Here is a 15620-nt window from a genome sequence, read left to right on the forward strand (position 1 = left end):
CTAAATGACTACAAAAATGGTGCAAGTTATTTTTGATGTTTAATGTAATATTTCTTACAGACTAGACTAAGTTTTAAACATTTGTGAAAAAAATTAGGTGCCTTTTTACCTTTCAAGAGTAGCCAATAATTTATAAAATATGCTATTGGTAATTTAGGCAATAAATTCTCAGTGCCAAACTATTATTTCTTACAAACTTCAGGGAGTTTGTAGGAGTAAGGAAAATTTTCTCAGTTTAGGCACATAAAGAAATGCAGAAGAACTCAAGAACTGGTAAGTTTCCTGGCCAAAGAGATTGTTTTATAATTAGATAAGTATGATATTTATGCTCATTTTTATTACAAAAGACCTGCAATTTGCATATTGGCCTCAAAATTACTGTTCATATTTTAATGGTTTAATGGTATGATTTGGATCAGATAAATATCAAATACTTAACTGAAACTCAGGCTTTTCTGTTTTGTTTTGCTTTTTTTCTGTTTACATGACAGAAGCATTCTGTCTGGACCTGCTTAGAAACTTATGCTTCTCTCAGGAAATAAAAACTCATCCAGTATTTAAATTGCTGTATTTTGACAGTTTCAGATTGTCAAGTAATAACCAATCATTTGATAGGAAATTCTCATTCACAAAATACCTAAGGTAGACTGAAATGATTCATAGGAAAATAGCATAATTTCAGCCAACTGACCTATCTAACCACTTTTGTATGACTTTAAAGTCATTGTCTTAATAGGTGAACAAACTCAATGTGTGTATCAAACTAATATGGAAGCAAAATACACACTTTAAATAAGAAGCAACCCAATTTCCTGAAGAAAACCTTACTGTCAGAGCCATTCCTTGGAAGTGTCAGATATATGGGTGGGGAATAATCACATATCCCCCTAACACGGTTTACCAGGGAGTGGGTTAAAATTGGAATGAGGATAATAGCAAGAACATGTGATTAAAAAAACAGTAGGCTTACATGGTTCCCTAGGATTGGGGTGGACAGTCCGCATATGTTTTCTTGGTTAAGAGTGGGAAGATATGACTTATTAGGCTAATTGTGTTTAAAGGCACATCAATGTCAGGGCTTTTAAAAAATAGGTAATATCTAAGTGTTTTTCTATATCACTGCTTTGCAACTAGTTATAGCTGAATGGAACTCTCAAAGTATGAGACTTAGGGATATTTTAAGTTTCCAACTGCTGGAGAAGTCTGTATCTGTTAAGGTGGCCCTTGGGTGTGTGGGTAATCTCTAATGACAGAGACAGAAAAAAAAAAGGGTCCAGAAGAATAACACTGGCTCTGATAAAGGGGCAGAAACTAACCAATTCTGAAATCACCTAGATTTGAGTGAAAATTGACATTAAGGATTGGTTTGACATAACCAGTAAAGTATCAGATATCAAATGCAGTTTTGGGTTTCTACTCCAATGTTCTTAGTCACATCAATATACCATAGAGCTACCCAGCTGCTGAAGTTATAAATAATACTTCTTCTTAATAGTTTCTTAGTATTAGAAAATGTTCTTGGAGGATTATAAGATTTATGACCAATGTATTCATTTAGGGACACTTTTTGATCCTGGGTTGGCACCCAGGAATTTAAACTGATTTGGGTCATATATGTATTTGTTTTTCTTAGATTCTCTTGTTTATACCAAGTCCTCCTTTAATTTACTCTACTCCCCAAAGTTGATCTATCCTATGCCCTGTCTTCAATAATAGACCAGCTTGTGCAATAACTATAGGTACTAATGATAGGAAACTGAATTTCTGAAAACTCAAAGGAAGATTGGCTTAAATTTCAGAGAATATTCTAGGTTTCCCTTTACATGAATTTCTATCAGCTAGATACACCTATTATAAGTCATTCCATTTTGACAACTAGTTTGCAAAAATATAATTAATAGGATAAAATCTCCTGAAATACTGGTAAAGTTTGAGTTCATCCTTCACTTTAATTATAAAAAAAATTCTGCCATGTTAATAGTTGAATGTTTTGTTTGTGTTTATTTATAGTATAAGTTATTTTCTAATATTGATTAACATTATTTTAGAACTAAAATCAGATAAAAAGAATAATTGGCTTTTACATTGTAAGAATAGCATAAAATGTCATCTTGATATAATTATTTTTCTTTTGCCCTCCCCACCAAAGAAAAAGTAAAAAAGAAAACAAAATGGGAAACTTTGAATCTTGAACTCTGAGTTACAAATTGGCATCCAGGAAGAAAAATTAGGCCTGTCACCTCCAGAGGAACACACTGCAGCAATAGGATAATTATTTTTCTATTACTTTTAATTCCATACTTGGAAAAATAAGACACAATACAACATTCAAAAATTAATCTTTTAACAATTTTTAAAATTTTCAATGGGCCTATTTATTTACAGGGATATTAAAGATGAAAATACATTTTCAAGCAACACATATGTTCAACTAATGTATAACCAGATTTCTAAGTTATGAAGTTGTGTTCTGTAGGATATTTTGTCATGCCTTGCATCCCACTGCTGTAACCAACAAAGGCTTTGCTCTCTAGCTCTTTTCTGTATGCATGCTATGCATTTCAATCAATTTTTTCATATGTAAGAACTCTTCTGGTTTCATTAGAATTATCTAAATTTTGCATTTGATTTCAAAGATTAAAAAAAAAAAGAAAGGAAAGGGAAAAGTATATGTGTACTATATTGTTTGAACTTTACCTTATAATAAGCAAAATGCTATGAGATAAAAGTCATGCTTTCTCAGAACTCCAAAGTAATACTATTTATGGTCTCTTTGCAGCTAGATCCTGAAGCTAGTACTATTCTAAAAGAACTTCAGGTTAAACTCAGTGGGGTACTGGATGAGCTCAGTGTCACTTATGGTGAAAGGTAAGTGGCCTAAGTAATTACTATCCAAATGTATTAGGTTTCATTTAATGATAATCTTGCCTTCAACGCTGCCTCTCTCCTCTGACTGTCTAAATCCATTTAACTTCAAGACTCAATCTAAGCATCACCTCCTCTGGAAAGTCTTCCATGACCATGCAGTTTTATAGTGATGTCTTGCTGATTGTTCCCCAGAGTATCAACTGAGTATCCTGCAGTTGAGTAGCACTTACAACACTATGCTCTAAGTTCTGGTTCACTTGCCTGTTTCCCTCTCTTTATTGTATGCTTCTTAAAGGCAGAAACCACATCTCATTCTTATTTGCAGTTCTAGTGTTTAGAGCTTAGCAATTGACTGTTGAAAGAATAGAGGGAGGAAGGAGGGCAGGGAGAAAATCTTCACATACACAACAAGTATGAGTTGTGTTCATACCATACATATCGGTGTGGTTTCAATTCCAAAGAAATGAACTCATAACTGAATTAAGTCAGGATGCTTTGTTTTAGGCTTTAGAAATGTTAATGCAGTTAGCTCATGGGAAACTACTGACACATCTATGTTTTGTCTTTTTTATTAAATTAACTTTGCTTGTCTATGGTGTGGCTCTAAAGAATGAGAACTTCATCCTAGATAAACTTCATTTTGGTCCTATAGGAAAAAGCCATCATTTCATCAGCAAATGTTAAAATAGATAGGAAATTAATCCCTTATCAGTAATATCATTTGCAAATATTTTCTCTCATTCAGTAGGCTGTTTTTTCATTTTGTTGATGGTTTCCTTTGTTGTGCAAAAGCTTTTAAGTTTAGGTCCCATTTGTTTATTTTTGCTTTTATTTCCTTTACTTGGGAGACAGATCCAAAAATTATTGCTGTAATTTTTATCAAATAGTGTTATGCCTATGTTTTCCTCTAAGAGTTTTATAGTATCCAGTCTTACATTTAGGTCTTTCATCCATTTTGACTTTATTTTTTTTTATGATGTTAGAGAATGTTCTAATTTCATTCTTTTACATGTAGCTGTCCAGTTGTCCCAACACCACTTATTGAAGAGACTGTCTTTTCTCCATTGTATATTCTTGCCTCCTTTGTCATAGATTGATTAACCATAGGTGCATGGGTTTATTTCTGGGCTTTCTGTCCTTTTCCATTGATCTATGTGTCTGTTTTCATGCCAGTACCATATTGTAATGATTACTGTGGCTTTGTAGTATAGTCTGTAGCATAGTCTGAAGTCAAGGAGCATGATTCCTCCAGCTCTGTTCTTTCTCAAGATTGCTTTGGCTATTCAGGGTCTTTTGTGTTTCCATACAAATTAAAAAATTTTTTATTTCAGTTGTGTGAAAAATGCCATTCATAATTTGATAGGGATTGCATTGAATCTGAAGATTGCTTTGGGTAGTATGGTCATTTTTAACAATATTGATTCTTCCAACCAAGAACACAGTATATTTTTCCACTTGTTTGTGTGGTCTTTGATTTCTTTCACCAGCATCTTAAAGTTTTTGGAGGACAGGTCTTTTGCCTGCTTAGGTAGGTTTATTCCTAGGTTTTGTTTATTTGTTTGTTTGTTTTATGCAATGGTAAATCAAGCATCTTTGTAGAGGTTCATTAATTTCATACAGAATTTGCTTTAAATATTTGTTCAATAAATGTTGACTTATTGTTTGAAACTATGTCTTCAGTTCTCAAATAAGACTGAAATCTACTCTTATGGAGATAGCTAGTTATCTCTTTGAATCCCAGCCATCACTTATTAGTGTATTTTGGAAAGATACATGCTTAACCTGCATTCATTGATTAGTTTTGCCACTCTTAAATCAGAAAGACTAAAAAGAAAAAGACACTGAAAATATCATATTTTTTTCTCAAATGTAGGAATGAGCCAAAGTAGAGAAAAAGCCTATCCTTGGACTTCTCTTCAGTATCAGAGGTGTGTTCACTGTTTTCATGGAGCCCCCTCATAGTTTAGGTGCTGGGCCAGATACAGTCTTGATGTACTGAGCTTTCAGGGTCATAGCTCTGCCTTCTGTTTTGTGTTGTTAGCTGACCTGGATAATCCTTCTTACTTGGCCTAAATATTAATAAGCAATTTGAAGTTTCTGCTTACAAGGAGTTGGAGAGGCAAACATTGTCCCAGAGATTGGGGGCTCATTGGCTCTTGGAGGGGTGACTCTTAGAGGCTTACCTCTCTTTATTCTAGTTGTGAATTGATATGTGATTAGCAGAAAGACTGTTGCCCTTCAGCTACAAAGGCAATAATAGAGATTATCTAGCAAAGTTAAGGGGAGAAAAAAAGGGTCAGGAATAGCTAGAGGTGTTCAGAACCTTATGGGAAATAAGGTGACAAAACAGAATAGAAACTAGAATGTAAATTTAAAAAAGGATATTCAAATTGTTTTCTGTAATGTATCCAATCATCCTCTGAACAAGTATTGATACTTTTTATTCTGTTTTGTTTAAAATTGGGGAATATTCAGGTTACAAAGGCTGGAATATGCATTATGATTGGAAAAACTCTGAGCAAACGTCAGTTATGAAATAGGGAGAGAGGCCCTTAGGAGGGCACTTAAAGTACTTTAGTCATATGAAGTCAGCTATTTTAACCTAGATATTGAAACTCCTGGTTATCCTGTTTGTATTTCTTCATTATTTTTTTAAATATTGCCCTAAGACAGCTAGAATTATTGAAATAAACAGCCCACATGTCATACTTTCTTTATAAAAGGAATAATTAGTATATCCTTGTTGCCATGGATTTATTTCCTATACTACCAACCAGGTCTGCATCGCATAGAGTGAATGGGAAGTCCATAATGATCAGTGTGATCATGCTGTGAAGTCAAACTGGATAATTTTAGTCTGAATCCACCTTTCTTACAGTCTAAATTAGTGATCTAGAATTTAAAAATTAAGTGCATAATTAATTGCCCGAAATCCATTTCATCTGCTGTTATTAAAACCCACAATTAAATTATTCTACTCTATGTAGTTGGTAGGGTGATTTTTCAGGAGAGCCAGGGCAGAGCCAAACCAAATATCTGAAGCCTGGGTCCCCGGGTTCCTGATACATGCACAGGGCACCCACCTGGGAACTGAGACTAGGCAATAGTAGTTCAATGATATCTTAATGATGTGCTTAACATTTTCAAAACCTGTAACACTTAGGTTCCTGCTTACACACATATTTTGCAGCTTGGGTTTTTGGTTTATTACATTTCTTTTATGATATCTTTGTTGCCAGTGGCTGGCTGGATTAAGTAAATTAAAAATTCAGGAACATTTCCTAGGAATTCTTCTGTGTGTTTGGCATCTTGAGTACTCACAGTCTGTCATTATTACCTGGTACTGCTGATTAATAAAAACTTTTCCACCATAAAATGGATGGAAGAAAAAGACTCTTTAGGTGAATTTACCAAAAATTGATAGCGACAAAAGATTTTCAGGTCAAATGCAGGTGTTGATTCACCCTGGATGAATGCTACTGTAGAATGCCATTCTCTCTTATTCTCGGGTAATGCTTCCTCCGTATGCCTCATCCCCCACACAGAGCTGGCTTCTGGTGGGTGTTTACCATCGGGGTCTGTTGTAGGAACCTGATTGTACATTTTTGGATCATGAGTATCATACCTTCTACTCAGTCTACTCTCCACCCCAGTACACTGATTTGAGAATAAGTTCAAAAGAAAGTAGCTATTTCAAAGGTGATTATTACTATAGTCAGCAGGATTATGGATGCCCCACTGGTAAATCAACTAGGTCAAATTTTCCAACATTACTTACCTTTCCTTTCTATTGCCCCAAATATCTACCACCACTGCCCTTCACTAAATACACCCACACCACCACCATTACCCTCTTCTCACCTTCTTCACAATGCCACCCTCCCCCACAACCACTACCTGACAAAAGTCCAAAGGAAGGTCCAACCAGAAAAAAGCAAATGGTCAAGCATTCAGCTTCCTTTGAACCTAAACCCAAAACAGGATATTCCACTGAATTAGATAAATATGCAGAGAGCCAAGAAATGAGCCACATCCAGAGAGACAAACTGAGATCCAAGGAACAGAGAAGCAAATGCAGAGGGACAAGAATGGTGATATCACTAGTAAGGAGAGTCACAGAGAAGTCAGGAGCCAATGATGGAAACAGGCAAAGCATGATGGTAGAGGTAGAATAAGGCCTCAACTGTGTGAGCAAAAGTACGGACCAATGTATTTATAAACCTGCTATACCAGGAGCAAGAAAAACATGCAAAATACATCAGAGGTTTCCCATATTAGGTAGCAAAACCAAAAACTAGAAAAGTGAAATATTTAATAACCAACTACAACATTTTTATAATGTAAATTTGAGAATAAAGGGTCAAATATGTGCCATAAGAATAAGGAATTTTATCTGTTTTGTTCATTGATCTATCCTCAGCACCTAGGAACTGAGACTGGCACACAGTGTTAATTAAACATTTGTAGGGTACATGCAGACCTTAATAAACATTTATATTCATTCTATTTAATGAATAACGCAGCATTATGTAGTGAAAATTCCTAAACTTCTATATATCAATAAAATGTGAGGAATTGATGCATTTGGGTATTACTTAAATAACATGAATTATGTAATCATTGTATGTGGAGGAAGAGGAATGGGACTGACTTCACTGCAATACTAAAATCACCTCCTTCCTTCTCATCACCATTCCTGTGATGTGATCATTTCCCAAGCTTTTATTTACCCCTATTCTCCTAAATGGCTTTTTTCTCGCCTGCCTGTATGTGTATTATAATTACTCCTATTGTTGGAAATGTGAAAGTAACAGACAACATGGAGGAATGATGTATATGCTGAGAGTTTGCACTATTTACATCTCTTACTGTTGGTTGCTACTTAGGTAGGAATCACCAAAATTGGTATAGAGGATGTAAAGAATGAAAACAATAATACTAAGGATTACCCTTCACAGACTTAGTTAAATCTTTTTTTAATCTTTCCTTGGATGTTTGTCTGATGGGTTAACAGTGTACTTAATAAATAATTTAATGTTGGATTGTGTTTATTTGCTGTTAACTATCAGTATGATATCACTTACTGATGTAAGCTTATGCAAGGAGAAATAGTTCTTGTTACTCATATTAACATTATTGATTCTATTGGTTAATAGATTATTCCAAGATAAAATGGTGTTAACTTGCTTATATTTGATAAATTATCATTGAGCTTAAATGCTTTAATTTCTTTTTTTTTAAGAAGTTTTATTGAGATAGTTACCAGACAATAAACGGCATATATTTAGCGTGTACAATTTGCTATCCCACTCTCCCAATTCATTCCCCCCAACCTTCCCAGCTTTCCCCACTTGGTGTCCATATGTTAGTTCTCTACATCTGTGTCTCTATTTCTGCCTTGCATTTCCTCTTTCATGGTTGTTAGCATTTGCCTTATGTATTGAGGTGCTCCTGTATTGGGTGCACATATATTTATAATTGTTATCTCCTCTTCTTGGATCCATCCCTTGATCTCTGTGTAATATCCTTTCTTGTCTCTTGTAACATTTTTTATTTTAAAGTCTATTTGATCTGATATGACTATTGCTACTCCAGCTTTCTTTTGATTTCCATTTGCATGGAATATCTTTTTCCATCCCCTCACTTTCAGTCTGTATGTGTCCCTAGGTCTGAAGTGGGTCTCTTGTAGACAGTATATATATATGGGTCTTGTTTTTGTATCCATTCAGCCACTCTGTGTCTTTTGGTTGGAGCATTTGGTCCAATTATATTCAAGGTAATTATCAATATGTATGTTCCTATTACCATTTTCTCCATTGTTTTGTTTTTGTTTTTGTAGGTCCTTTTCTTCTCTTATGCTTCCCGCTTAGAAAAGTTCCTTTAGCATTTGTTGTAGGGCTGGTTTGGTGGTGCTGAATTCTCTTAGCTGTTGCTTGTCTGTAAAGCTTTTGATTTCTCCGTCGAATCTGAATGAGATCCTTGCTGGGTAGAGTATTCCTAGTTGTAGCTTCTTCCCTTTCATCACTTTAAATATATCATGCCACTCCCTTCTAGCTTGTGGAGTTTCTGCTGAGAAACCAGCTGTTCACCTTATGGGAGTTCCCTTGTATGTTATTTGTCGTTTTTCCCTTGTTGCTTTTAATAACATTTCTCTGTCTTTAATTTTTGTCAATTTGACTACTACATGTCTTGGCGTGTTTCTCCTTGGGTTTATCCTGCCTGGGACTCTCTGTGCTTCCTGCACTTGGGTAGCTATTTCCTTTCCCATGTTAGGGAAGTTCTCAACTATAATCTCTTCCAGTATTTTCTCAGGTCCTTTCTCTCTCTCTTCTCCTTCTGGGACCCCTATAATGCGAATGTTGGTGCATTTAACATTGTCCTAGAGGTCTCTTAGGCTGTCTTCAGTTCTTTTCATTCTTTTTTCTTTATTCTTTTCTACATCAGTGATTAACACCATTCCCTCTTCCAGGTCACTTATTCACCCTTCTGCCTCAGTTAATCTGCTATTGGTTCCTTCTAGTGTATTTTTCATTTCCGTTATTGTGTTGCATATCTCTGTTTGTTTGTTCTTTAATTCTTCTAGGTCTTTGGTAAACTTTTCGATCTTTGCATCCAGTCTTTTTTCAAAGTCCTGGATCATCTTCACCATCATTATTCTGAATTCTTTTTCTGGAAGGGGCCTATCTCCTCTTCATTTAGTTGTTTTTCTGGGGTTTTATCTTGTCCCTTCATCTGGTACAAAGTCCTCTGCTTTTTCATTTTCTCTTTCTGTGGCTGTGATTTTCAGTTCCACAAGACGAAATACTGCTGACACTGCTTGATTCTGCTGTCTGCCCTTTTGTGGAGGAAGCTATCTAGGAGACTTGAGTGCTTCCTGATGGGAGGGACTGATGGTGGGTAGGGCTGGGTGGGCAGAGCTCAGTAAGACTTTAATTTGCTTGTCTGCCAATGGGTGGGGCTGTGTTCCCACCCTGTTGGTTGTTTGGCCTGAGGCTACCCAGCACTGAAGTTTATAGGCTCTTTGGTGGGGCTAATGGTGGACTCTGGGAGGGCTCATGCCAATGAGCACTTCTCTGAACCCCTGCTGCCAGTTCCCCTGTCTCCTTGGTGAGCCACAGCTGCCCCCCACCTCTACAGGCAACCCCCAGCACCAGCAGGTAGGTCTGGTTCAGTCTCCTCTGGGGTCACTGCTCCTTCCCCCTGGGTCCTGGTGAGCACACGTTTTTGTGTGCTCTCCAAGAGTGGAGTCTCTGTTCCCCACAGTCCTGTGGAGGTCCTGCAATCAAATCCCACTGGCTTTCAAAGTCTGATTCTCTGGGGATTCCTCCTCCTGTTGCTGGACTCCCAGGTTGGGAAGCCTGACATGGGGCTCAGAATCCTCACTTTAGTGGGTGGACTTCTGCGGTATAACTGTTCTCCAGTGTGTGAGTCACCCACCCATCATTTATGGGATTTTATTTTAACGCGATTACGCCCCTCCTGCCGTCTCTTTGCAGCTTCTCCTTTGTCTCTGGATGTGGGGTGTCTTTTTTGGTGAGTTCCAGTGTCTTTCTGTCAATGATTGTTCAGCAGTTGGTTGTAATTCCAGCGCTCTTGCAAGAGGGATTGAGTGCACGTTCTCCTACTCCGCCATCTTGATCCTATCTCTTAAATGCTTTCTTAATTGGTGGCTGCTTTTAAGCCAACTTTGATGTTATTTGTTTACTCTCTAGATACTGTTGTATCCATTTCTAAAAAGCTATGTTTACTATCTGAAATTAAAATTACCTAGGCATTCTGTGTTTTAATATGCTAAGTAAGTCTGGCAACCTTATTCCAATTGTTAGAGGTCAGACGATGGAGAAGGAGCAGCCAGTGAGGTTGGAGGAAAGCCAAGATGGTGTGGAGTCCCAAAGGCTAAGTGAAGAAGGTGTACCCAGATGCCAAGAGTCATTCACAATCATTTTGCCAAAAATTGCTCAGAGAAGCATCTCAGCTATTACTGGGAGAGATAGGGGCCAAATGATCCCCCACTCAAATTAATTCAACCTGAAAAGCATCATTCTTATCTACTTTACATATAAGGGTTCCAAGTAAGCTTTCATTACAACAAAAATTTTTGCAGCTGAACAATAAGTTTGAAAACTAATGAGCAAGGGAAATCACACCATCCCAAAGAGATCAAACTCCTTGGCGTGAATTTAACAGACACAGCAAAAGCATGTTTGCTTTTATTCCAGAATTTATATTCTTTATTTTCAGTTTCCAGCTTATCATTGAAGAATGCATAAAGCAGATGAGTGTTGAACTAAATCAAATGAGAGCAAATGGAAATATGGCATCTAATAAAAATAGTGCAGCGATGGATGCAGAGATTGTACTAAGACCTCTCATGGACTTCTTAGACAAAACGTAAGTATTCTACCCAGTTTTCTCTTTATTCAGTGCCCTCAATTTGGCCAATATGGATTTGAGAGGAAAAACAAATGTTTTCCTCTATGTAGGACAGATTTTTTTTTTTAGCTTCCTCCTGAAACTTTATTTTTTATAAATTAATTAATTTATTATCTACTTATTTATTTTAAAGCGTGTTGGGTCTTTGTTGCTGCACGTGAGCTTTCTCTAGTTGTGGTAAGCAGGGGCTACTCTTCATTGAGGTGCGCAGGCTTCTCATTGCGGTGGCTTCTCTTGTTGCAGGGCACAGACTCTAGGCATGCGGGCTTCAGTAGTTGCAGCACATGGGCTCAGTAGTTGTGGCACATGGGCTTAGTTGCTCCATGGCAGGTAGGATCCTCCTGGACCAGTGATTGAACCCATATCCCTTGCATTAGCAGGCAGATTCTTAACCACTGTGCCACAAGGGAAGTCCCCTCCTGGTTTCCAGACTTAATGAAGCTCGGGTTCTTGATGTTTCGTCACAGAAATTCAGTGAGAGACAAAGTGATAGGTAAGAAGTGGACTTATTTAAAGAGAAGCACACTCTACAGAGTGTGGGGCATCTCAGAAGGCGAGAACAGCCTATGTAGGACAGCTTTAAAAGGGCTTCTACATAAATGGATCAATTCATTAAAAAAGAAAAACTCTTAATTCATTACTAGATGGAAAAAGAGAAGGAATGACTATGTATAGAAAAGGGAAAATGGAGAGGAAGTAAGTATGGGTAACTAAAGAGGTTGCTGTTCTGAGGCAGAGAGAGATTTAAGATTTTATGCTTCTCAGATAACATACTGTCATGCAACTTCTTGGACATAGAGAAAGACTGCGTTGACTCCAGAATATCTGATTTCATGACAGAAACCTGCTGAAGAAGAGAATAGCACAAATGTAACTAGAATTTATTTTTTTAGTTTTTGTTTTATTTATTTATTTATTTATTTATTTATTTGGCTGTGTTGGGTGGGTCTTCATTGATTCACACAGGCTTTCTCTAGTTGTGGTGAGCAGGGACCACTCTTCGTTGTGGTGTGCAGGCTCCTCATTCTGGTGGTTTCTCTTGCTGCGGAGCACGGGCTCCAGGCACTTGGGCTTCAGTAGTTGTAGCACATGGGCTCAATAATTGTGGCTCACATGCTCTAGAGCTCCGGCTCAATAGTTGTGGCACACGGGCTTAGTTGCTCTGCAGCATGTAGCATCTTCCTGGGGCAGGGATTGGACCCGTGTCCCCTGCATAGGCAGATGGATTCTTAACCACTGTGTCACCTAGGAAGTCTCTGTAACTAGAATTAATTCAGTTCAGAGGCAAGTAGATTGCTGCCTTACCTCACCTTCAATAACTATTTACTGAGTGTTCATCTGTATCAAAGTCTAGTCTAGGCAGTGGACAGTGACGGCAGAGTCAAAATCCTCGACTCCATTGAGATTCCACCCCAGCAGTGGTGGGAGTGGGTGGGAACGGGGGCCTTTATGACCAACTGAGACAGTATTCTTAACTGAAAATGTTGGTTTCTCGATGCTTCTGTTTGGTCCCTCCTCTTAGAAGTTCTAATTTTGTAAGTTTGGAGTAGGGCCCAGGCACCTATATTTTAAAATGTGTTCACAATTGGGAACCATTGATCTAAAGTTACAAGAGGTATGATTTCTTAAGTGGTGATACTTAAAGCCAGAACTGAAGGTACAAAAGCAAAAAATAATTTTCAATGCCTACCATGGGACCAGTATTATACCTACTATTTTACATACATTACTTCATTTAATATTGTTGTGGCAAATGAACTAATATCTAAAAGACCAAGATAAATAAGAAGGATACAGTACCTTTCCTTAAAGATAAGGACAGCAAAGAAGAAATTAGTAAAGATAACTTCTTCTATTTATTTATGACTTCTACTTTAATTCCATTTCCCTTTGCTTATAACCTTACTGCATAAGGAAGACTAATGTTCTTATCACTTTAACTTTAGTATTTGGTAGAAAAATTAAGTCTTATTTTCTGTTTGCTATAGGGAAATATCTAGAAGATAGGGGTCTGGTTAATTAGGTAGCTTAGCAGGAGGTAGGTAGGCCACGTCGTGTAGAAGAAAGGGAGGAAGAAAAGAGAGAGAAGAAGAAAGAAATGCGTCTTCATATCTTTCCTAACAGACACTTTTACTCTTATCACCTAATTTCCTGTATAACTCCTTGAAATTTTTGTCATTTATGTGGCTCTTTACTATGGACAAGACATAACTGAATTACAGAAACTACCATTTAGTTGTGAATGTGACGGTAAGTAGAGGGCAGGACAAAGCAATCCTGAGCCTCTTAAAACTCCTGCTAGAATGCCTTCTGTTTTTGGATTCCAGCCAGCAGTTTGGAGATGCATCATTTATCATTGGCGAAACTGTTTATTTTTGCATGTGCTGTAACCAGAAGTTGTGGAACATAACGGAAAGTTTTAAGTTATCCTAATACTATTATCTACTAGTTGAGGGACTTTGAATCCATTTAACCATCTATAAAACAAAGCTAATATACAAAGTGGGTTGGCCCTTCTTCTCAATATGTTTAGATTCTTATTGTATTCAGTCTTAATTTTCTATTTCTAGTTATACTTTATTGTATCATCATATATGTAATTTCCTCCTTTCTTAGCAGAAAGAGACAATATATGAAAATAGAAAAACATCAGTAAGCTTTAAAAATTTGTAAAAGATTTTAAAAGTTTGGAAAGAGAATTATATGAGACGTGGAGAGCTGTGGACATTTTCAGAGCTAATACAGAATGTACAACCATAAAGCCACTTGTTAGGGGACCTTTTTTGAAGTTAGATATTAATTCTATTCTCAAGGAGCTAACAATTTAGAAAGAAAAAAATAAAAAATGTATAGCAATTAAGGGCAATAATGTGTAACGTAATAATCCCCTATTCAGATGATCAGTAGAAATATCATTTGGGTTGGGTCTTCTTTAAAGGCAGACAGTTAGGATGTATGGAAATAGAGGATGGGAATTCCAGGGAGAGGGAAAACAGCTGGATATGTTTTCATGAAAATATGATCAACTGTTTGACAGGAAATGTCTATTGCCAGCTAGTATACATGGCATTTGAAAATTGCCTGGTTAATTGGTTCTGTGGTCAGCCAAAACAGATAGCTCAGGTTCCAAAATACATGCATTAGCTTGCATTCCCAAGGTGGTTAGCTCTGACTAAATTAAAGAAGCAATTGCTAGATTTCCTCCCTATTTTTTGTTATTTAAAATGAATGATTAAGGCCAAAAGTCTTCAAGGTGGTTTTGAAACAATCCCCTTAAACACTGTGTTATATTTTAAATGTATAGGCACTTTTCGTGCAGCCTCCCTAAATAAAACATCGTATTTATTTATGCTTCATTTTCTCCACCAAGACCTCACCACTCTATAAAACAAGCTATAAAGGCCATTTCCAGCTAACAGAAATCCCAGGCAGAGCTGCAAACATGTCAACAATTTTATTTCTATTGGTCCAATCCCAGTTTAAACAGGGTTAGTTAGCATGCCAAGTACATGAGCTGACCATAAAAACAAGATCAATTTTAAAACTCAGACCTTTTGGAAATGGAAATTACACATCTGCTGCAAAATTGGCAGATTTGTTGTCTCTCAAATCATCCTAGGAATTTCTCTGAGGACGGGTTTTGCTGTTCTTCCATGACACATCGTCTGGTTTCTACCCTCTGTCCACATAGTGAATATCTATCTACCAGCAAGCTAGAACCACCACCTTTGAACAATGGTTTCCAAACTAGTGGGGCTACAGAGTTCCACAGCTATGCCTCAGGGGTCCCCAACCCTCATCTTCAACCTGAGGAGGTTAACTTCATGTATTTTTATATATTAGGTATTTATACACAGTAGTGTTAGGAGAAATACTTCTACATGAAAGCGTGTTTGGGAACTCTCTCCCTTTGCTTCTCACGCATCATATGCCTTTAGATATTAATTCCTTAAATGTCAATATTAATTATATATTTAAATATTCAAGTCAATTCTGTCTCTATCAGAACCCAGTTTGTAATTTCTGAGTCCAAAAGTACAGAACACTTAGTAGCACTATAGAAAGTCCATGAGGCTACCCTGAAATATACGACCCACCTTTGGCCCTCTGTGCAACAGGTTTGATTAACTCTTGTGAAAGGAGATCTCAAAGAGTTCCGTGTCATATTATGGTACATTCTGTAAATCTTTATGCAGCACTGTGCCTTCATGTACTGCTGGGCATTCACACGCAAGCACATTTACCAAGGGTAGCACGGGCATTGGACAATGTACTGGAGATCAGCCCTCACTTACTACCTTCACTTCCTTAGACAAGTT

At 37.1% G+C, this 15620-nt stretch overlaps 1 protein-coding gene across 3 annotated transcripts in view; it reads left to right on the forward strand.

Annotated features, from left to right (window-relative positions):
* The window catches only part of UNC13C (unc-13 homolog C), a 620639-nt gene that overhangs the window by 530119 nt on the left and 74900 nt on the right, over nucleotides 1-15620 (forward strand). For all 3 annotated transcript variants that reach the window (XM_057724491.1, XM_057724492.1, XM_057724493.1), the window contains 2 exons: nucleotides 2780-2868; nucleotides 11110-11259. In XM_057724491.1, the coding sequence (XP_057580474.1) occupies nucleotides 2780-2868; nucleotides 11110-11259 (239 nt within the window). The remainder of the gene's footprint in view (nucleotides 1-2779; nucleotides 2869-11109; nucleotides 11260-15620) is intronic.

Source organism: Hippopotamus amphibius, chromosome 2, assembly GCF_030028045.1.
Source record: "Hippopotamus amphibius kiboko isolate mHipAmp2 chromosome 2, mHipAmp2.hap2, whole genome shotgun sequence".
NCBI classification, from domain to species: Eukaryota; Metazoa; Chordata; class Mammalia; order Artiodactyla; family Hippopotamidae; genus Hippopotamus; species Hippopotamus amphibius.